At 50.3% G+C, this 22,297-nt stretch overlaps 2 protein-coding genes across 6 annotated transcripts in view; both read left to right on the top strand.

Annotated features, from left to right (window-relative positions):
- NUDT3 (nudix hydrolase 3) overlaps positions 1-15,258 on the top strand; it is a 32,939-nt gene extending 17,681 nt beyond the window's left edge. The window contains exons 3-6 of one of the 2 annotated variants that reach the window (XR_005831277.1): positions 4,626-4,670; positions 5,481-5,565; positions 6,480-6,804; positions 7,262-15,258. Coding sequence is in view for 1 of the 2 variants with exons in the window: in XM_040616390.1 (XP_040472324.1) it covers positions 4,626-4,670; positions 5,481-5,565; positions 6,480-6,649 (300 nt within the window). In the remaining variant the exon portion in view is untranslated. Of the gene's footprint in view, positions 1-4,625; positions 4,671-5,480; positions 5,566-6,479 lie in introns of both variants that reach the window. The other variant, XM_040616390.1, reaches the window with a different exon arrangement.
- Positions 15,259-18,426: 3,168 nt separating this feature from the next.
- On the top strand, positions 18,427-22,217 carry SMIM29 (small integral membrane protein 29). Of its 4 annotated transcripts, none has more exons than XM_040616992.1 (6): positions 18,427-18,539; positions 20,273-20,463; positions 20,549-20,574; positions 20,652-20,757; positions 21,124-21,346; positions 21,797-22,217. In XM_040616992.1, exons 2-6 carry the CDS (start codon positions 20,335-20,337, stop codon positions 21,964-21,966), a joined length of 654 nt encoding a protein of 217 aa, XP_040472926.1. In that variant the 5' UTR covers positions 18,427-18,539; positions 20,273-20,334; the 3' UTR covers positions 21,967-22,217. The 4 variants fall into 4 exon arrangements, with proteins under 4 accessions (XP_040472926.1, XP_040472927.1, XP_040472925.1 ...); XM_040616993.1 differs by lacking the exon at positions 18,427-18,539 and adding an exon at positions 19,439-19,478; XM_040616991.1 differs by lacking the exon at positions 18,427-18,539 and adding an exon at positions 19,489-19,514.
- Positions 22,218-22,297: the final 80 nt, after the last annotated feature.

Here is a 22,297-nt window from a genome sequence, read left to right as displayed (position 1 = left end):
AACTTATTATAGAGTGACTTTGAAAAAAGCCTCCACGCTCATCTGTTAAACCCAAAGGCATTTCATTTTGCACTTACAGCATCTTTCACATCCTGACCTTTAAATACTTGCAAATGCCAAGTTCTATAAAATTACGGGAGTGTTAGTCATGCTTTCTTCATGGGAATCAAAAGCCAGATAAATTGTGCTTGATCTGTGATCAAACAGGCAATTGATGCCAATATTAAAAATAGTCCATCGTGATAGTGCTTTGATCTGGCTGCTAGACCTTTTTTCTTTTATTTCTTTTCCCCTCTTAAACATGTTTTATAAATATTTTTTTCTGTTTCATGTATTTTGTTAGTGATTTAAAATACGAATGTTGACACTGTTCAGTGCTAAAATAGGGAGACTCTTTGGTTTTTAAATATTGCAAGGACTGTGGATGAATGACAGAGGTGATGGCGTTGAACTCTTCCTACATTTAGTAATACTCGGTGCAAACAGCGGGCCGAGTTCACTACTTTCTGTTACTCTGTACTCAAACTTCATACAAATGAGTACAGTGTCTTAAAAGTTCCTGCTCTGACATGGTATTTCATGTCTCTCTCACAGATGTTAAAACATATTATTGGTTGTAATGCAGTAAAGGGGTGAGTAAGTATAACCCTCTCTGAGACACAGCAAGAAAATTTGCCTAGCAGGTCCGTAATTGGCGTCTTTAGAACTTGTCTAAGCTAGCAGTTTTTATGGGTGTGCTTTACTACCTCAAGTAGTGCAAGTATTAGAGCAAAGATTTGGGTGTTTTACCACAGTCCTCTTGCCCAGCAGTAATCTGTAGTAGATGCAGGCTTTGAGCCTAATAGAGCAAAGTAAAATAGCTGAAATTCCAACCCACATTTTCCTTAGCTCAGATGGAAGGAAATAAAAGCTGTCCCTAGGAACAGATGGTGTTGCTGCAGGCTGCTTTTTGCATCTGACCCCAACTTATTTTCAGCTTTGAAACCTGAACCTGCTGTTCTTGGATGTCTTCAGTAATTTTTCTTTATTAAAACAAGTTGTTCCATGAGCAGCAGAACTAGTAAAGCTTCATTTCCTCCAGATTTTTGTTCCTTGTCCCAAATGCCCAGCCCACCCCGCTGGGTGTGCAGCAGCGGTTTGAAGTGGTGTGCTGTTTTGGGGCGGCTGGCTGTTCTGTGACATTGATGCACTCTTGCCAGGTCTATCTTTTTTTTTCCAGTGAGGACTACCTCGGATGCTGGAAACTGATTTGAATCTGCAGGGCAGTGAAAAAGAAGCTCATTTTTGCAAGCTGCGTCTGTCCTCTTTTTTTTTTTTTTTTTTTTTTCTACCTGAGTGTGCCTCTTCCTGAGCAAACACTGTCGTTTGATTGATGGGCTTTATTTTCACACCTACAGATGGAACAGTTGCCGCCGGTGATCTCTTACCCCTTGTTGATAGGTTTAATAGCATCTTCCTGGGACGTGTGCATATTTTGGGGGTTGCAGCCCAGGTTCCATGTGCGGCACTTCCAATGCTTGGTGGGGGAACAAGTACCCAAATAAATTGTGCTGTCTCTGCCAGACACTTACTGTTGTGGCCCACGAGGGCGGAGGATTCTCAATCCGTTTACTACCGAGGAGAAAATTCCTGAGTCATCTGGTACAAATTAAGATTTAGATCCAGCGTTCAATCCTGGATGAGCCTGTGACTGTGCTTTTAACTTTCCAAGGAAATGCTCGTTGTCCTGCGGTGGAGTCGGGAGGGTGCTAGGGGTTGGCCCGTAGCAAGGCAGGAGGTATGGAGCTTCCCCAAAGAGGAGCCTGGCACTTTCGTTGCACGTTGTCTAGCTTGCTTTGTTAGTGATAACAGCTACAGATTATTTTCTCAGATGTCTTGCGCAGCTTTTATGTCAGAAACTCATGCGAGACTGTGAATTCCACTTCATGATTGTTTGTTCGATTAAAGTACGTGACTGTACAGAGACCTAGGACGTTCCTATTTGCGTGTGAATTAAGTGCTTTATCAAAAATAGGTGTATAACAATCCAGTTGGTCTGTGTTGGATGTCCTATATGTCATCTTTAAAATCCACTATACCAGTAAAATAGGTTGAGGGTGCCATTGGATTCCAGTGGTAGGATGTGCTTTGCAGTCTTCTATAAAATCAGCCCAGTATTTCTTTGAATCAAACCATTGCTTTGCCGCCATTTACTACTGCATGTGGTAAATTCATATGTGAAGAAAACCTTAGCACTTTTTAATTCAACGTGACTTTCCTACAGCACATGTTTATCTTGGCATCGTTTTTTTGTGCCTTTTCGGGTGCATAAGACTAGGCAGAAGAGAGAAGGATCCTAGTTTGCAGACGGAGTGTTATTTCTGTCGCCTCTCTGTTTAAGCAGAACAGAAGGAAGGGCTCCTCACCTGCCTGTATCACTTCAAGCACAGTTTTAGAGCTGGGGATAAACTGCTTGGGAGGCTGGTCGTGCTGTATTCATGCTTGGTTTCCAGGCTGGCTAGCTGCCTGGAGATAAATTTGTTTCCAGTCAGATTGAGAGTTCACTAAGCATCACAACAGCATCCCTGGCTTTTGATTCAGTGCCTCTGCAGGTAAGGAGAAAAGAAATTGGATAGCCTTCTCCAGGAACCAGTGAAGAAAATCGGCTTAAGACAGTTATTTACCTGAAATATTTGGTTGTGTATGTATGTTGTGACGGTGGAAGCCTTGCGTTCCTCCCTGTGTTATTGCTGGCTGATTGATATTGCTGCTTATGCAAAAAAAAAAAAAAAAAAAAAGCCCACTGTTCAAGGCTGCTGAAGGTCTTCTTTGAATGAAATTCATTTGAAGTATTTGCCTTCCAGTTCACTTCTGAGAGAGATTAGCCCAGGGTTAGCAGTAACAGTTTTGCAGATGAGGTAAAATCGCTCATCCGCAAAGGTCAGACCCAGTTATCTGTCCCAGCCATGCTGGTGTGCGCATACACGCGTACATTGACCTTCATGGAATTGCTGTTTGACTCCAGAAATAACCTTGGGGTTAATAGTCAGTGGTCCACCTGTGGGCTGAGCAGAATGTCAGAAATACTGATAAGACAATAAATTTTGCATCCAAAGACAACATGAAAAGGTTCAGTTGAAAAGCTCCTTCCTAGAAGTAGAGGTCAGGGAGCATGTTACAGAAAGAATTTCAGATTTCTATGAACACCTGTAGTAGGGGCAGCTACAAATCCTTTTCTCTTGGGGCAGTTCTAGCATCAGCTGTCATTAGCAGCACTAGTGAGGTGTGCTCTGGCTGTATAATTTGGTGTATCTGTGTGTTCATTTAGTAGGCTGGGCACTTAACCAGAAAAATCTTCTAATTAATAAAAGTTCTTCCTTCCCAAAAGCATGTGACTGTACAGCAACTGGTTAGTAGCTGAACAAGTGGGAAATGGCTTATCTCAGCTGCTCAGGACAGAGGATTTTTCTTATTAAATATTTAGCTGCCCTCACCCAAACATCTTGTTTGTTTGTTTGTTTGTATAAGGGGAAAAAAAAAAAAAAGCCTGACATAATCAGATCTGTCTATCTTGGCTGCAAGAGCAAAGGCACGATTTTCCTGAACTGTTTCAGATGTGTTCCAGCTGCCAGAGGCGACAGCCAAATTTACCTTCCAAATGTGGCTGGGTGGTTTGCCAGATTCTGTGTAGTGTTTCAAACCAGTTAAGTCGTGGAGCAAAACCTCATCGTGTTTGTAGCACTTGAGTTGCAGGCATCTATAGTTGTAAAAAGGGGGGGAGAAAAATTAATGTAAATTATTGGGGAGGGGAAGGGAGAGGTCTGGGGGGAGAGGAGTGGGATGGCGTTTTGCATGCATGCATGATGCGACACCGGAGAGCAGAGGCGAGAAACAGCAGTTTGAGAAAGTGACTGAGCCACAGCGGTGAGTGGATGTTTAAAAAGTGACAGCAAATCAGATAAAGTGGGTAGATCCTCAGTAGTATTCGAGTAGAAGACAAAACTGTTGCTTAGATCTCCTCTTGATTTGTGTCTATGCCTGATTCAAAAGGCTTCTCTCAATACCCATCTGTATTTTCATTTTCTATCAAAAAATAATCTTGTTCCTGTTGCAGAGGCCACATTACAATGTTGAAAGTATTTTATGTTTGTGTTAGCTTGCTTCAAATGTATGCAGGGCATCCCTGAAATACCTGGTAGCTGTCATGTTGCTTTGATGGTGTAAGTGGATGTCTTGTACATACTTTGAAGTTATTTTCTTAAACTATAACTTCAAAGGGGTAAAACTGCTAACGCCAAAGCAAATTTTATCCATGTTTAGGCTGTAATAACCTTTAGAGGAGATTCTGGTCATTTGGTGGATATTGGCATGCAATTAGTAACTCATCAAATAGTTGGTTTTTTCCTCCAGATTGAATTAAAAAATGGAATATAGAAAAAGAAGAAAAAAACTACTGGGAATGCATGCATGGTTAGAACTTGTGATATATTTTTGTCGTTTTTCTTGTGACCGTGATGTTTTAAGGTGTACAGAATTTTACAGCATGTGCTTCCCGTTCTAAAGGAACTGCTCCTGCACAACAAATACAGAAATATGCACTGACCTGTCGTTAAAGTATGGTTTTTTTCTCTTTGAACTTTTCATAGGCTGGAGTGAAAGGGACGTTAGGAAGATTAGTGGGAATTTTTGAGGTAAGTTTCAGACACTGTTAAAAAAAATTGTTGAATTTCGATGCAAAAAAATTGTCTTGAAGTAAAAATCACTTCCTAGTTTGTTGCGAAGTCAGCTCGCTAACTTGTTTGAAGGAAAACTCAAGACTCCCCGTTAAATAGAAACGTAGCTGATCAATTTTCAGTGATACCACTCATCTGCAATTTGCAGTTCGGTTAACAACAGGAGGGATAATTATGGCAGCGTAACGGTGGATATTCTCGGTGCCTTCGTACCTTTCTTGCTGCCACACAAGGGCACCCAGCAGCTGGGGAGCAGTGGGGCTCCTTTGTTCTTTAGCACCTGCCGTCACCCGTTGCCAAACTGGTGAAGTGGTGGAGCCCGTGTGCTCCGATGTGGAGTGTGGGAGCACATGGTGAGTACCGGGGAGATGCTTTGCCACAGGTGCCAGGCACGGCTCTTTCAACAGTTGTTTTTTCACGGAATTGTGTGAAATAGATACAGATCTTTCCTGTGGGGTGGGGTTGGTTTGGGTTGGTTTGTTTGGGTTTTTCCCCCCCCCCCCCAGCTGAGGAACTGATTTATACACATACCTGTCCACCAGATACTGCCTTACAGTTTAGGCACTAGACTTTTTGGCTGCAGTCCCTACTAATACTTTCAGACCTCTCATTTAAAACACAACAATTTTTACTAAACGTGAGGGGAACTAGACGTAAGGTACCGTGGCATGGTAGTGAGGCAGCTTGCCGCTTGCAGTCGCCACGTGCCCACTTGCCTTGTTTTTCCCTTGGTAGCTTTGCTTTTACTCTGTTCCCTTTGCCTTCTAGAATCGGGACAGGAAACACAGGACATATGTTTACGTACTTATCGTCACAGAAGTGTTGGAAGACTGGGAGGACTCTGTCAATATTGGTAAGCTCTTTGTGTTTGCTAGCGTGAACTGGTTGGATGCAGAAAAAACAAGTCAGCTGAGCATCCCTCTGGGAGCCAGAATCTTTGTGAGAGCGGTTCAGAAAAGTTGCAGTGGTGTGTCCTTTGGGTGCTTGGGGAAAAAAATTGTGGTTAAACTGATGCTTTTGTAACCTCTGTGGCCCAAGGTAAGTCAATTCAGCTGTACAGCTGCCTCCACAGCAATTTTGTATTTAATTCTTGCACTTTTAAGTTATTAAGTAAAGAGCATGAAGAGCTGTCCTTTCTAAGACAAGAAGATAGGGCAATGTGGATTAATCATTCGCCGCTATCTTTCGAAATCTTTGCATTTAAATCGGATTCCCAAATGAAAATGAACCTATTGTTCCACGCGACGTTTGTCAGTAGTGCCGTAGCACCTGTAACTTGGCTTTCGTCAGGCTGCATATGGAATAATTTTTATGGAAAGAGTAAGAAATTAGTTCTGTCCACCAAAAATTAAGGTTCACTTGCAAATCGATAGGGATTGGGTGGTGGTTGGTATCTGACTTGAATAGAAATTGCAGAAATAGCAAAAGAAATGTGTTTGTGTGTTGATTCTTTGGTTGTTTTTTTTTTTAAATAAGGAAATGCAAGATTGGTTTGTTTGGACAGTGGATGTAATGCCCTGAACAAATAGCTGTTATGGGGATAGAGGAGCCATTAGTGCGGTGTTTGGACTAGGTAGTCCTGGAGATCAGAAAATCCTGGGAGAAGATTTTCTGGTGTCTTCTGAACTGATGTTTTCTGCACAGTGAAATTATTCTTGCAGCGTTTGTGCACGTGATAATGTTTGAGAGCTAATCAACAGTAAAGTTTACACATAGAAAGGATGCCATCGTTTTGCTGGGTCTACTGTTTTTTCTCTTTACCCACAGGAAGGAAAAGGGAATGGTTTAAGATAGAAGATGCCATAAAAGTTCTGCAGTATCATAAACCAGTGCAGGCCTCGTATTTTGAAACCTTGAGGCAAGGTTGTTTGGCAAACAACGGCACTCCCGTCATGACCACAACGTACTCTGAGAGCTCCGTGTCTGACATCAGATGACTGAAGACGTCCCTACGAGAGAAATTTTGAAAACTAGACTGAAACGTGGATTTCCCTCCCCCCTCCCCTTTTTCACATGCCTCCTCTATCAAACAAGGCATGGGCAGCAGCCTGTGGCAGAGCAAGTGTTAAAGAGTGCTGCAATTTAGTGCAAGGTGGGATTTTTTTTTTTTTGTTGGCTTTTTTTTTTTTTGGTTTTTTGGATATGTATTTTGTAAAATACATTTTGTGCATGAAGTGCCCCTTTCCCTTTACACCGCTTCCATGGCCTGGCGAGCGAGGCTGCCCGTTTCGCCTCTGCCTTGTGTTCTGAAGTGTCCCGTTTGTGTCATCCCAGCCATAGCCACTTTTTTTTTTTTTTTTTTAATTAAAAGACTTCAAATGTGAGATCAGCTCTTTAAGTCTTAGTCTGTACTGTAAGGTGCTGTTCAGACCTGTGTGGTGGTCACTTTCAGCGCATATGTATAAACTTTTTTTAGATGGAGAATCTAACATTTTAATTTTGCGGGAATTTTTTTTAATCCTGGTCTGCTTCTGAAAAGAAGGGTTCATAATTAATCTGTTTGCCTTTTGTTCTGTTTTTTTTAAAAAAAAATACACGTTCTGTGACAGTGCAAGTGGCTGGGCCAGTTTACTCCCTATATATCTCCCGATTTAGTGCAGTGACACTTGAAGATGAGGGCAGAGTTTTGATCACCTGCGGACATCCCTGCTGCTCCGTTGCTTCTCCTACAGCTTCCGCCAGTGTTTCTGCATTTACATGAAAATGAAACAAAAAGGAGTTGGTCTCTTAACACTTGGCCAAAAATAAATAGCCTCAGAAACGCTACGCTAGAAACTGAATTTAATTGTCTGTGGTAGGAATCAGGGATTTGAAGTGGGGTCAAAGTCTGACCAAGTGGAGCGTCGATCACCAATGCTGTTCTGCTGATCCTGCTGCGTTCTGCTGATGTCTCTTCTTGTCCACATGCCTTATACCGTGCTGAACTGGATACGTGTAATTTGTGCTAAAGCATCGGATTGTGCTTACTGAGTGTTACTGCACGAACCCTCGGTTGGATAACCATGTGTGTCCCTGAAAAGAAGTCCTGGGGGAGAAATTCGGGTGTTCAATCTCTGGTCCTGTGGTTCTGCAGCACTTACAATTGCACCATGGAGCATGCTCAAAATGTTTAAACTCTCCCTCTGTGAAAGGTACAGCTGACTCCCAGCAGAATTGCGAGTTGGAGGAGTACACCCTTTAATAGGATAGTTCCCCTGATGCATTGGCACGCTTCACCTTTTTTTTTTTTTTTTTTTTTTTTTTTTTTTGCTTTTTCTTTTGTTGTTGATGTAAGTTTCATGCTGTCTTGATTTGCCAACAGTGTTGTCTAGTTGGGAAATAAAATGGGAAGGGTCGGGGCTGGGGGGTGGGTTGGGACAGGTACAAGTTTTGGGAGGGGCATTAATTAATCCCTGGCTTGGGACAAGAAGGAGTCGCTGAATTCAGTAACTTCTCCGTTGTCAGAGCATAGCCAAGATGTGAAATTAAATCTGCAGTACTCTTTTTTTTTTTTTTTCTTTTTTTTTTCTTTTTTCTTTTTTTTTTTCTTTTTTTTTTCCCATTTTTCCCCCCTCTTTATTTAACAAAAAATATTCTAATAAATACTCACTGTTCCAGAATTTTCTCTCTTCCCGAGAAGCACTTACAATATGAAAAATCTGATAGAAATATCCATGGAGCCTGGGACAAGGGGGAATGGTATCCTTGCTGGTTTGGCAAGAAGCTGTTCATTTTAAGATCCTATTCTGTTCCTTTACTTGTTCTCCTTGCTTTCATCAGTGTGGAGTAGCAAGGCCAAAAGCGGTGCCAGTGATCGCTAACGTGAAAAACCACGCATAAGAAAAAGCCGAGAGGCATTATTCAAGAAGTAGCTTGAAACCCAGCAGCTGGAATCAAGCCTAAATTACACCAGTTCAGTTCACTTCAACTTAGAGACGAATGTACAATACTTTCTTACTCTTTGCTGAGCGGCCTGAACCAAACTCTTGAAAAAGGGCTTGAATATTGTATCTGGAAGTGTACAAGAAATTCAGACAGCCTGCTGTTACCGAGCCGTGAGTGGCACCTAACACAGCCATCTACTGCCTTCAATTGAGATTATTTTTTTTTTTTTGTCTTTACTGTACAGATTAGGATGTTGAAAACGCTTTGCAACAAAACAGCTGGTACTCCTGAAAGAGTAACTGCAGTTTTAATATCAACAGCATGCACACTTCTGTTTTTCAACTAAAATTGTTTTTACAGGGCTGTTAAACTGACGATTTAGGGTAGAATATTGTTAATGACTTGCTAATGGCTTATTTGTTTGGGTCAGAAAAATAAATTGTGCCAAGAAAGTGTTTTAATGTGGCATGAATTGATGCTGTTAACACAGTAACAGGGAGGGGCTGATATTATGCCTTTTTTAACTGGAAATAGCTCCTGGGTAGAAATAGCTTTTATTCGACAGATGTGGATTTTAAAACAGGTCTTAGTCCTGTGCTACCTGAATCTCTCCCTGCACCACACAAATTCCCCTCTTCCTCAGCATCTGAGGTTCTTCTCTAGTTACAGCTGCATGCCCTAGCAGTTTCAGCCATTTGATCCAAAATGATATTAAATTGGTTTGGGACCGACAATCAAACTACCTTTATTAGCGACAAGAAGAGTTGTGGGGACGGGGGTTTCGCTGTACAGCCGAGTGCCTGCTTGATTAAACGGCTTAGGGCTGCTGGCATGACCAACCGCTCAAAAATCCCGTAGGATTAGAGTCGGGCTCGCGGCGTTTGCTAAAACTGGTGCTATATCGAGAGAGCGGGATTCTTACCTCAGCTGACGTAGTGTCTCGTGACCCCTTAACGCGAGCGTTGCGGTGTGTCTCGGCTTCCCGTTGAATAACGTTCTTCGCTTGGCTTTCAGCGTGGCTTTGGTCTGGCTCGGCACGGGTGTGTGCGTAGGTCAAAAGGAGAGGAAGGCCAGCGCTCCGTGGGGACGGCCCGCGAGTTCGCCGCGGATTTGTCCAGACCCCCCTCAATCAAGTTGCAGGTTTCAGACGCTTGTCTTCGGTTCTCTGAAATCCGGTTTGGGATGAATGCCAAATGGCGTGTGGATGATGCGCAGCCGCCGTCTGAGGGGCTACCATTAACGACCTTTTGGCACACCTCGCGAGGGGCTAACGTTAATTATCTTCTGGCGCTGCTCGAGAGGAGCTGCTGCTAACAAATTACCTTTTGGCACACCTCTGAACTCTGGGGTCTCGTGAAAAGCTTCCAGTGTCCTCCGCCACTTCTTAGGGGTGGAGTAATTTTGCTAATAAGATTACTTTTTCCTTTGCTGCTTTTCATGTGTGTACTCCCGGTGTAAGGACGCCTCACTCTTGCTACAACAAGAAGCAAACCTGCCTTCGGCGAGGAAGAGGAGGGGGAAATTCCTGGCCCTTGAAACACTCACCTACTAGATTTCTCTCTGCACCTAAGTGTCGGCTCAGGGTTGCGAGATGAGTGATGGAGGAAGAGGGAGACCTGCTGCTCGGCGCAGGGAGGTTCTCTGAGCAGTTCCCACTCTTAAACATTGATTCACTTCCTCTGGTGGTGTCAAAATTAGAAATCCTCGTATCGTGGAGTTGCATCCGGCCATCTGGATTTTTAAACGTAGTTGAGACCTTAATGGGAGAAGTGCTTTCAGCACTTAGACAACGCCGCTTAGCGTGATGATTTTTTAAACCTCAACATACTTAGAAAAATCTGGATCTCGTGTCACTGGAAGCGTTTAACAGACCAGCTTGGATTACTGGCTGCGGCAGGAGAATGTTAGCTGGTGGTTTAAGCCGATGCTAGGTGGTGGGTATACTGGCATTTGTTGACACCAGCATGGGAGCAGGAAAAAAAAAGATGCCCTCGGGGTACCACTGTCTCCAGCAACTGCTTCTTGATCCTTCCAGCAGGATTTGTCAGATCCCCTACCTTTCTGATGGTCTTAAACGATGCGTAAAGCTCAAGAGGCAGGTGGACGTCCCTCTGCAGAAGAGTGCCAAGTGTAATTAAATTTAGCGCAGCTGAAATCAGACGCGTTGTGCTGGAGGAGGTCTCTCTCAAATAAGGTTTTGGTATGGTGGAGCAGGGGTTTGGATGCGGTGGTTCACGTCAGCTTGCAAATCGTGCGTGGCGGAAAACGTACAGCGCCTTTGTCTTGAAGTGGTTACTGTTAAGATGGTTTGGGGGTTTCAAATTTGACTCGTGCTTGTGCTGAGGCTTTCCAAGGACGCGTTTCAAAAGGCAGGGCCTTTTTTGGGGTTAAAATTAGTGTTTTCTGTTTGGTGAGGGTTTCCCCCAGTATTTAACGGCTGTGCATGCTGGTGGGTGCCTGGCTATGAGAGCTGTGGTGTGACGCTGCCGGGGAGGGGACACCTTTTCCTGGGAGATGCTTAGAGAAGAGTGAAAGGTTGCGTGTTCTTTTATTTTCCCCATTCTTCCTGAAATTTGCCATTCAGTGCTGTTAAAGTACTTTTGGTCGCTTCACAAAGATGTCTTTTGATTTCTTCACAAAGATGGGTTGTTTAATTCTAGACAGTAGTTGATTGGCGATAGAGAAGCTCGGTATTGTTGCAAAGCCAGGGGAGGCTTGTACATCCTTTATCTTTGCCCAGTGTTTCTGCTTGCTGTGTTGTGCTCTCTTAGGGTTCGTCGGAGCTGCTCAGCACCCTTGCTCAGAACCGCAGTGACTCCTTACAAGTGTGAGTGGTTGGCGTTAGCCTCTCTAGGTTTGACAAGGCAACTGCCTCTCCAAGTATATCATTTGGCAAAACGTTCCTTTGAGTTAATGGCTACTTTGCAAACTGAGAATGAGATGTTTTTTTTTCAAATGGAAAGTGTGTTAGCCTTTGAACTGCAAAAAACTCGTCAGGACTGGGGCAGTGACAGCTGAGAGGGTGCAGGATGTGACAACAGGCTTTCTCACCGGCTGCTGTGCTGTGAGGACGAGATAGGGTAGCTACTGCTTGCTCCTGATTTTGAACTCTCAGAACAAGACGTGTAGCCCCTGTGTGGTTTTACAGCTGAAATTTCTTGAGATGAGTCTGTCAAAGAGAGGGTGCCGGGATGGGGCGGTTCAGTGAGTGTAGGGCAGTTGCATCACCTGTAGCAAAAAGAGAACTCAGAAGTTGCTGATGCTCGGCTCACTTGTGTGTGTTTAATGCTGTTAAACAGAGCTGAACTCGTAGGCTGGTATTACTGATAAACTCCATTAGCCAGTAACTGTAATTAAAACCGAATAAAGAAGCTAAAAATACAGGCTTTAACGCAGGGGCGCTTCCTAACGAGTTGGTTCATGCTGCTGCGTGGATCCGATGGGGAGGGTCTATCTGGCTTCTTGGAGTCTTGCTACTTCTTCCCCCCTTCCCTTGCTCATGTTCGGTACAGAAGGGTTCAGGCAACATTTGGGAGTGGCCGTTGGTTGTTGATGGTAAACCTGCTGTGATTTAACTGAGTTCTGTGCACGTTACGCTTTAAGGAATTATGGGATGAACAGGTAAAGGGAGCCCAGCCAGGGCTCTCCTCGGATCACGTCTCCTGCCTCGCTTTGCCATAGGAAGGTGGCACGGGCAGGTGAATGCATGCGCTGTCTCTGCATCTTTTTAAAATACATCCTTTGGGATTTGTTTCCTTTTTCATCCATCCTGGGGAGGTGGTTCCTTCCTATCAGTTTGGTCCCAGCTTAGCAAGGCAAGTGTGTTCTGTGACAGCTGTGCTGAGCGGTGCCAGTGGGAGGGAGCAGAGCCTTACCTGGGGTGTACTTCAGAGCTCCTCCACCCCAAAAAACTGCTGTATTTCCTCTGATGATGGCCTTCAGTCTTGCTGCTGTGGAGGAAGGTAAGAGCTCTGGTTTGGGGGCTGGAAAGGAACTGCAATTTAAACATTCGCATCAGCTTTTTTTCCTCAGTAGCTGGGCATTGTGTGTGCTTCCCCGATTTCTGTTGAGCAACGAGAAGGCAGTTTTAATTCAGCGTGATCTTGAACGTGCCTTAAAGCAAACTCTATAAACTGAAAAATTGAAAGGGATCATCGGAATCTGCTAGTGTTGGCTTTTTTCCCTAGTGCAGACACAAAGTATTCAGTGGCTAAAAATGTGGGTAGGGAATGTCAGGAATCCTCAGTTCCCTTCCCAGATCTAGCAACGGACTTTGGGCCTCTGCCTCAGCATTTCCATGCAGAAAACGCGTTCACCACCAAATATTTGAAGCTGCACAGATCAAATGTTTGCCCCTCCCAATTATAACAACTTCAGCTTTTCTTGCTCGTGCTCAGAAACGCAGTTTTATCCCAAATTGATGTGCTTTGTGCTTTTCAGACAGCCAGATACAATGTTCGTAGCTGTGCAGAGCATCCAGTGAAATGGGTGATCTGGGAGTTTGTGAAAGGTTTGAATATTCAGCTTTTGCGGAGTGGAAGCTGTGGCTGGTTCTCGGGAAAAGGTGAAAATCCGTCGATCTCTTTTAGCCAAACTTGCACCAAGAAATGAAGTTGTTGCAGACGCTTGTTGGTGTGAAGATCTTTTATCTTATAAAGATAATCAGCAGCTTTGTATAACTCACCGACTGCTCTGGTCCTGCTTTTAAATGACTCTGTTTCCCCTCCTGGTTCTGTTCCTCCTGTTTAATAAGATAGCATCATCTAGTGGCTGCATCAGCCTGGGGATGCAGGTGACCTTGCTTCTGGTGTGCTCTCTCGTCTTGTCTCCGTGTTAGAGACTATAACATACATATATCTATCTATCTATATCTATGATCCTCGCTTTTCTCAGTGTTAGAATAAATTTAATACAGTTAGAGAGGACTCTCGGCTTCAGTGGTGGAAGGTGGTGTGTAGATACGTGCAGTGTTTTACTGGGTGTAGTGTCATGAGGTCTGTACATAATTGAGAGAGGTGTAGATGGATGAAGAAGAACACTTAACTGGATTGAAGATGTATTTAGGAGATTTATAAAATCTCTTTTTTGGTGCTAGTCGATAGGGTTGTGTTTTTTGGGGTTTTTTCCTCTTTTTTTTTTTTTTTTTTTTTTTTTTTTGGTGGGAAAGTGAGAATTTTGAAGTTATACTTGAGAAATTGGCTCTAGAATTGCCTCAGAAATCAACCTTGGGAGGTCCAAGAGTGTTTGCTGAACTTCCTGTATGTCCTATTTTATATTTATTAAATCAGAAGATCTGGAACGATTGCTCTGCATTTTCTGCTCAGTCTTTTCCTGAACTCTCTGTACCTGAGACCCCCTGGCAGCACCCCTGAGCTGGGAGAGCAGGATCCCAGCCCCCATCGGAGCCTGTTGCCCAGGGTACGTCACCCCGCCAAGGGCCCGAGCTGGATGCCCGTGGGTATGAGCGTATCTGCCTTAGGCTGCTCCATTCCTTACCAAACCGAGATACCTCCGAGATCAAAGCTGTGGGGCTTTGACCGTCTCTTCTCTTCGCCTCTGAGCTGGTGCATTCGAATCTCCTTCGCGACCAAGGGTAAGACTTCGATACCACCAGTGTGGGCGATCCCTATGGAAAACGTTTGGGGTTTTTTAATCCTTGCAGATTTCCGAGTCCTTGAAGCGTGCAGGCCTGGGGGGGGGGGGGGCACAATGGCAGCAGCAGAGCGTGGCGAGTGATTTCCCCGGGGTTCCTGCTCCCGTGTGACCTGTGGTGTTGGTTGGGATGTCTCCTGCTGCTGCCCGGCTTTCCCACGGAAACGTCAGTGAGTTTGGAGGGGGAAAACTGGTGTAGAGAACAAACTTGCTAATTTATTAGAATTAAAAGAAGCCTGAGGTTTTCAGTGATTTTCAGTGAATCAGAAGTAATATAATAGTCGGTTCCCTGTGAGTTCTAGGTGGTTTTGGACTTGCAGTTCCCGTAGTCTGGTTTGGTTTATTTTTCTGGCTGCGGACTTCTGTTCCTCGCTCCAGTGCTTTGTGTTTCTAATCTTCTGGTAAATTTAACATGTGGGGTTTTTTATGATATATTAAGTTAAAATGGTTTGCAAAAACACTTTACAACTGCAAGGGCACTTTGGAAATCTAGCATTTCAGCTGATGCTTTTTCTTACTGACTGGGACTTGTTCTTACTTACGACACATTTGTTCAAAGTCAAATGCGTTCAGTAGAAAACACGTTTTGTTTTCTTTGAGGCTCAGATCTTAGTTCGAGCCTGTGAATAATGCAGGTGCTCTCTTGCTCCTGCTTAGTCTTGGCTGGCAGGTATAGCGTATACCTACATAATTTTGACATTCTCATCCATAGTGTTTCCAGAAAAAACGGAGGGCTCACTATCCACTCCTCGCTCAGCTCTGGTATCATCACAACCCCCCTGTCCCTCTTCTGCCATGAGTCTCGGTGTGTTTTGAGCCAGATGTTGAGACGGTATGAAGCTGCGCTGATGTACAGCAGCTGGCGGTCTGGTTCCTTTCTCAAGGTGTTTCCTCTGTTGGAGTTGTGTGGGAGGGGGAGGTCATCACTGTCTTTAAAGATTAAAAAAAAAAAAAAAAAAATCGTGGATGCAAGTTTGACAAGAGTGTAGGCTGTAATCTAGTGCCAACCAATAAACACGCCAGTATTTCACACATGGCTCTGCTTGCTGCGTGGTCTCTCTTCTTCCCGGCACTTGTTACCATGTACGTGATCTTGGAGACTGGGCAATAGTGTCACCAGAGGAGAAAGCCCTTCCTGAAGTGTCTCGGGATATTCACAGTCTGGAAAAGAAAATTTGGAGGGATGTCACCCACAGCCTGATGCTGAGATGGGCTGGTCTGAGTGGGGAGAGCATCCTGCCATAAAACCAGGGTGAATGTTGAGGCACGGCGTAGTATCATCAGATGTTTCTGGTCCTGAGAGCCTCATGGAGCAGAAGTGGTCCTGACTCGGAGAGCCCTTCACGTGGAAATAGCCACTTGCTGGGGGAGGGGCTGGGTGCCACCAGCACCCAGAGCACCGACAGCCTTCGGCAGAGCATGGTGTGGGGTCGCCGCTCCGGCGAGGGGGTCGGCGAGGGCTGGAGGTGGTGAGAAACGTGGGCAGAGATGCCAGCGCAGGTCGAGGAAAAACGCCGTGAGCTCCTTGGGAGCGCGTTTGCACAAATGCCGGCTGCGTCTGTGCTCCACGTGTGCGCGCACAAATGCTCTGCCCAAGTCTGACCGCTGCCCCCAGACCCGTGGTCAGGCTGGGGGTGTCCCAAGCCCTTTGGAGGTTTGGTGTCCCCCCTGCCTGCCTGGGAAGGGTGAGCACTGGGGGGTGCTCAGAGCCCATCGCAGGGGATGCAGGATCGGTGCCAGGGTGTGCTGGGGGAGCGCACAGGGTGCTCTGCACCGCCGCAGGCTGCCTTCAGTGGGTCCCCCTGTCCTCACCACCGGTGGGATGGGGCTGCTCAGCACCTTCCTTGGCCTCCGCGTGCTCCGGTAAGAGCTGCCGGGTCCCTCTGCCCCATGCCATGCCTGGTGAGGGAGAGCTGGGTGTGCTGGGGGCAGCACCCGTCCCATGGGTGCCTTGCGTGGCCCCCAGAGCTGTCCCTTCCCCCAGACGCCCCCCCATTCCTCTCCAGCTTGGGGGGCCAGGCTCTGCTGATGCCCCAGGGCAGCAGATTTGCCTTGAGTCTGGGGGAGAGTGAACCAGCTCCCGGGGCTGTGGCCCCACCTCGCTCAGCCGGGGTGGGGGTTTCTCCCCCTTTTGGGATGCGAAACAAGATGCCGGGCAGGATCCAGTACTGCGCACCCGATCACAGCAGCGAGGCTGTAAATCCGGCCACGGAAGCTCTCGTGTTTTATCTGCGACGTGGAATGCGCCCTGGTTTGGAGATCCCATCCCGTGCCACCACCCTCTGGAAATTCCCGTTGGGATCTGAATGCAGCGGGGGAAAACACACCGGCTTGTGCCCGACGCCCTCGTGCTCGCAGCCGCGGCGCAGAGCCAAGGACGAAGTTAATCTTTGCTGACGGTGGAGTTAACACCTTGGCCGGTGAGCGGTAAGGCAGAGCCGGGAGCGGGCTGTGCCCCCGTGGATGGGTGACGGTGCTTCCCCCCACCCTGGTGTTTCTGGCCGGGTGAGCAGCCGGAGGGATGCAGTGGCTGGAAATCCGGCCACTTGTGTTTAGCTGCTTAAACGGGAGCTTAGCGGCTCAGCAAAGCTGTCCCCAATTATCTGCTGGGGGCCGAGCAGTAGGGAAGAGGGGGCTGATGTCTCCTCACGGCAGGTTTTGGAGCAGAAATACCCCGTGTAACTATTCTAGCTCTCAGCACCTACTTAAAATTTGCCCCCCTAGCTGACCCCCTCCCAGCTCGGTCATGAAGGTGCCAGGATGAGCTGCGATGCTGCTCTCAGCCCCCCCAGCATCCTTCCCCCACCCTGGGGGTAGGTCACAGAGGTTTCCGCAGGGATGTGCAGCCCCTGTGCTGCCCCAGCCTCACCTTCCTCTTTCCCCATCCAGGTGGGTAGCAGTGGATGGGGAAGAGATAGTCCCCTGGGATTTGGGGATACTGCAAGGGTCCAGGGCTGTCTCTGGCCACACGGAGGGGCTTGGTGACCCCCCAGTCATGCTGCTTCCCCCAGGACCCCGCGTGCCCCCTGGCCAGGCTGAGCTGGCTGCACGCTCCTGCTGGCCCCTGCTCACTCTCTCCAAGGGACTTTCCGATAAATTCCTGGATTTATTTTCAGCTGCTGCACAGCAGCACCGTGCTGGGAAGAGGTGGGCAGCGGCAGAGGGGGGGATCCATGCGGTGTGGATGGGCTCCCCCCCTTTGCCCAGCTCCTGGCCCCTTTGGGCATGGAGGAGGGGATGAAGATGGGCTGCGAGGAGAGCTGCTGCTGCTCACGCAGGGGTGATGTCCTGTGCAGGGTGTGGGGTCCCCCTAGACCCATCTCATCGGTGCTGACCCCCAGGATCTGCCACCCCTGGTGCTACCAAAGCCCTGGCTCCCATGGTGAGATGGGCATTGGGATGGAGATGATGCATGAGGATGGGTTAGGGGAACGGGGCGGGGGGCTGGGGCTGGTTTGGGAAGGCTGTGTGGGGCAGGGAGTATCAATGGGGCCAGTGGGGACAATGAGATGCTGGGAACAGTAGGCATCAGGTGCTCTCAGGACAGCTGGTGCCCTTTGTGGGGCTGGGGGATCCCCCAATATGGGAACGAGCCACCCTGACCCCTTCCCACCCTCTGCGAGGGGCTCCGGCATCCCCCACTCCACACGGTGCCTGGCCAAGGGTATCTCCACTCCTGCATCCCTATCAGCAGGTCCCCAAGCCCTGGCCCGGCACTGGTGCAGGGACTGGGAGGCAAAATTAACCTGGCAGGGGGTGCAGGCAGGAGGTGCAGGCAGGAGGAGGAGGACTCTGGCTGTGCAGCTGGTTGGCCTCTCACTGGTTTTTGCCATGGGCAGGTTCGTCCCGTGGGATGCAGAGCAGGGAGCTGCTTTCCCGCGCTGCTGCATTGGTGCAGGATGCTCTTGGTGCTTTGCGGTGGCACCCAGCCCCATCCTGCCACCAGCCCAGGCACGGGGGGCTGTGTCCCCCCACCTCCACCATTTCCAGGCTCCTCTCTTCCACCTCATTTCACTTTATTATTATTTATTTTAGCTATGGGGAAGCAAAATGGGGCTCCTTGCTCCCCGGTGTCCCCCGCTCCCATCTGACCCACTTAGCGGGGCCATCTGGTCCCCGCGTGGGCAAAGCGGATTACCCTGCGCCGGGATCAGGGCTGGGCCACTGCCATCACCCCGGGGCCCCACCGGGGCTGACCACACCGGCAGCGTGATGGCACCGCCAGGGAGGGGACCCCCGGCAGCCCCCGCTGTGGCTGACCCAGCCCTGCCAGCCTGTGTGCCTGCGCCCACTGGGACCCGGGCCCTCGCGGTCTGTGGGCTCACCCTGTGCACGTCTCTGTCCCTCTGTCCCTCCGTCCCTCCCTCTGTTCCTCTGTCCATCCATCCCTCTGTCCCTCTGTCCCTCCATTACCTGTCCGTCCATCCCTCCCTCCGTCCATCCCTCCCTCTGTCTCTCTGTCCATCCCTCCCTCTCTCTTGTCCGTCCATCCCTTTGTCCATCCATCTTCTGGCCATTTGTCTGTCTGTCCCTCTGTCCCTTCCTCTGTTCCTCTGTCCATCCTTCTGTCCATCCCTCCCTCTGTTCCTCCGTCCATCTATTCATCTGTCCCTCTGTCCATCCATCCATCTGTCCCTGCGTCCCTCCATTATCTGTCCTTCTGTCCGTCCATCCCTCCCTCTGTCCATCCCTCCCTCTGTCCTTCTATCCCTCCATCATTGTGTCCCTCGGTCCATCCCTCCATCCATCCCTCTGTCCCTCCATCCATCTGTCCCCTGTCCCCCGCTCCCCTAACGGAGCAGGGATGCACCTCCCCACCCTGCTGTCCCCCCCCGCCGTCTATCCGCCCGTCGGGTTGTCGTTTCACCCTTCCACGCCCCAGATGTGCCCCCACCCCCACCCCGTCAGCTGTGTGCCCCTGCCCCACCCGCCAGCTGTCCACCCGCTCGCCCTCCCCCCCCCCGGAGCCCCCCCGTCCCTTCCTTCCCTCTTTTTTTTCCCCTTTTTCTCCTTCTTCCCTTCCCCTGTTTTTAATTTTTCCGGTTTTCCCTTGCTTTCTTTGCCTTTTTCTTTCCCCTTTCGCATTTCTTTTCTCCCCTTCCCCCCCCCCGCCCCCGCCCCGCCCGGTCTCTGCTGCCCCCTGCCGGCCCCCGCACTGCCACCGACCCGCCCCCAAGCCCGCCCGAAGCCCCGCCCCGCCCGTCACGCGCCGCGCGGGTTCCGGGGGCGGGCGGTGCGCGGCGCGCGCAGGTGGGGCGGGGCGGGGCCGTGCGCGAGGATGCGCGGGTGGGCGGGGGTGCAATGGGGGATGCGGGGTGGGGGGGCAGGGGCAGTGGGGGGGGTGCGGGGGGGTGCGATGGGGATGGGGTGTAGGGGGGGTGCGCAGGAGGTGTGCATGGGGTGCAGGGGGGGTGCAGGGGTTGCGGGGGGGGGGGGGGGAGAGGGGCACCCAGTGCATGGCCGAAATTAGGCGCGGGGGGGGGGGGGGCGGTGGCGTGGGACGTGTCTTGCGTGGGGGTCGGGTGGGGGCAGAGCCTGGGCTGAGGGTGCTGCCAGCACCCGCCCTACTTGGCCCCTGTCCCGTCCCCCCCCCTTCCCCCCCCCCCGTCCCCCCCCCCATTCCTCCTGCTTTGGAGGCCGAGCCCCCCTGAGCCCAGCTCTGCAGGGGGCTGTGGGGTGACCGCCCCCACGTGGGGCTGTGGGGGCGCTGGGCACCCCTCAGCCGCATCCTGGGGGCGCCCGTGTCCTGGGGAGCAGTGTCCTGGCTGGGCTGTGGGTACCGGCCCCCCACGGCCACGGTCACGGCCACGGTCACGGTCATGGTCATGGTCACTGCCTGGCCCTGGGGGCTGTTACTGGGGGGTTATTGCCGGGGCGGTGGGTTATTACCGGGATAATTGGTTATTACTGGGGCAGCAGGTTAGTACCGGGATAGTTGGTTATTACCGGGGCAGTGGGTTATTACCGGGGCAGTGAGTTATTACCGGGGTAGTTGGTTATTACCGGAGCAATGGGTTATTACCAGGGCGGTTGTGGGTTCGCAGACATCCCACCCGGTGGGGGTGGCCACCCGCGTCCCCATGCAGGCAGGAGCCGGCTCTGGGCCATGAGCAACACCACGGCCCCCACGGCCCCCACAGCCCCCACAGCCCCGGGCGCAGCAGGCGACTCACTGGTGGGCTACGTCCTGGGACCCTTCCTCCTCGTCACCCTCCTCGGTGCCCTCCTGGCCATGGTGAGTGGGGGCTGGGGAGGGCTGGGGGGGGGGGGCACCGAAGCATCGCCCCGAGCCCTGTACCTGCTTACACCTTTCCCTGCAGGTGATGTACGTCCAGAAGAAGCGGAGGTGAGCGTGGGGGTGTGGGGCTGGGGGGGTCAGGGGGACACGCACCGGTCACCGCTCAGCCAACGTTCCCCTGCCAGGTTTGACCGGCTGCGCCACCGGCTGCTGCCCATGTACAGCTACGACCCGGCCGAGGAGCTGCAGGAGTCGGAGCAGGAGCTGCTGGTGGAGGCGGAGGACACCTGGGTGGGTCAGCCCACGGGGGTGCGTGGGGGGCTGTGTGGGGCGCTGGCTAGCTGTGCGCGGTGCTGTGGGATTTGCTATTTATGTCATTTTTTGCATGAAAAATCAGCATTAAGCAACAGCCAGTTCAGGAATGCGTGGGGATGGCTGAGCAGGGGTGGAAGCCCCCCGGGTTCCGGGAGCCCCCCGAGAGTTTGGGGGGAATCCAGAGGTTTGGGGAGGGTTGGGCTGCGCAGCCGGTGCTGGTGCTTTTCCGCTTGCCCCGACGCCGTTCAGGGATGCCTGGCACCGGGGCAGGGGGGGGGGGTCCAGGCTGGGGCCACCCACCGTGCCCTCCCAAGGGTGCTGAGGGCACGCTCTCCATCGCAGGCGGCGCCCGGCTGGGGGGGTTCCTCGTCCCGTCAGCCCCCCCCGCGGGGACTGGAAGGCCTGATGCTGCCCGGAGAGCTGGGACCGAATCCTGCCCGCAGGAGGCAAGGGAGGACGGTATCGGCACCGGCGCTGCCACCTTCGCCATCCGCCGGGAAGGGCAGGATGCGCCCATGGTACCATGGCGATGCCAGCGGCTGCAGCCTGGGAGCAATCCCACCCCGTGAGCACTGACGATAACGGGTTCTCTCCCACCTTAGCACCTATTTTTGCCATTTTTTTTGCTTGAATCACCCCGCCAAGCCCTTAAAACACAGCAGGCAGGACGGGCAGGACTGGCACCGGGGCAGGCAAGCGGCCGGGTACAAGGGCTGTGCCCCCAGGTACAGAGGGCAGGATGGCGGCCGGGGAGCAGCGTGGTGTGTGCTAGAGCAAATAAATATTATTTTTTGGGGGGTTTCTCTGCATTCAGCCTGGAGCCTCCCACATCGGGCAGGGGGGGTTCAGCAGCACGGGCACTGCTGGACCACGGGCCAGCCCGACGCCGAGGTGCTCAGCATCCTGCATCCCTCCCTCGCCAGCAGCACGGCTCGGTTTGCTGATAAAAAGGCGTCGAGGACAGGAGTTTGGCGGGGGGTGGCAGGGTTTTGCCTGTTTCTGTTTCCATCGGCAGCTCCTGTCCGTCCCGGCGGAGGATGGCTGGCACCGTCACGGATATCCCTGTGGAGAAGGTGGCCGCTCCATGCCCGTCAGCTCTCCCTGCATGGAGAAAACCTGCTCCCACCCTGCTGCCGGGGCCGGACCCCAGCCAGAGTCCAGGGCGGAGGCATCAAACATCCATAAAATGTTTTATTCAAGTAACTGCAAATAGGAAACCAAAAGGTCATTAACAGCAGACCAAAAAAAAAAAAGAAAAAAAAAAAACAAAAAAAACCCAAATCCCAATTTTCTCCCACCGGGGCCGCCCGGCACCGACCTCCGGTCCCGCTGCAGCAGTTGTGCAAGGGCAGTGTGGTGGGGGAGCATCCCGCATTCCCCCCACCCCACTGCCCTGCCAGCCTCTATCCCTTGAAGCAGCAGAGCAACCTAGACCTCAAAATAACAATTTTTTTAAAAAAAAAAAGCCCAAAAAAAGGGGAAGGAAAAAAATACCCCAGGGCCCCCAGCAACACCC

This window comes from Falco naumanni, chromosome 17 (assembly GCF_017639655.2).
Source record: "Falco naumanni isolate bFalNau1 chromosome 17, bFalNau1.pat, whole genome shotgun sequence".
Classification (NCBI taxonomy): Eukaryota; Metazoa; Chordata; class Aves; order Falconiformes; family Falconidae; genus Falco; species Falco naumanni.
This window is presented reverse-complemented; position numbering and strand designations above follow the sequence as displayed.

Bases quoted from the DNA above. Each gene is read 5' to 3' on its own strand.
- SMIM29 (XM_040616989.1), top strand. From the start codon at position 20,239: ATGGGTTATTACCAGGGCGGTTGTGGGTTCGCAGACATCCCACCCGGT. The intron at 20,575-20,651 runs GTGAGCGTGGGG...TTCCCCTGCCAG, and splicing joins TACGTCCAGAAGAAGCGGAG to GTTTGACCGGCTGCGCCACC. The intron at 21,347-21,796 runs GTGAGCACTGAC...TTCCATCGGCAG, and splicing joins CCTGGGAGCAATCCCACCCC to CTCCTGTCCGTCCCGGCGGA.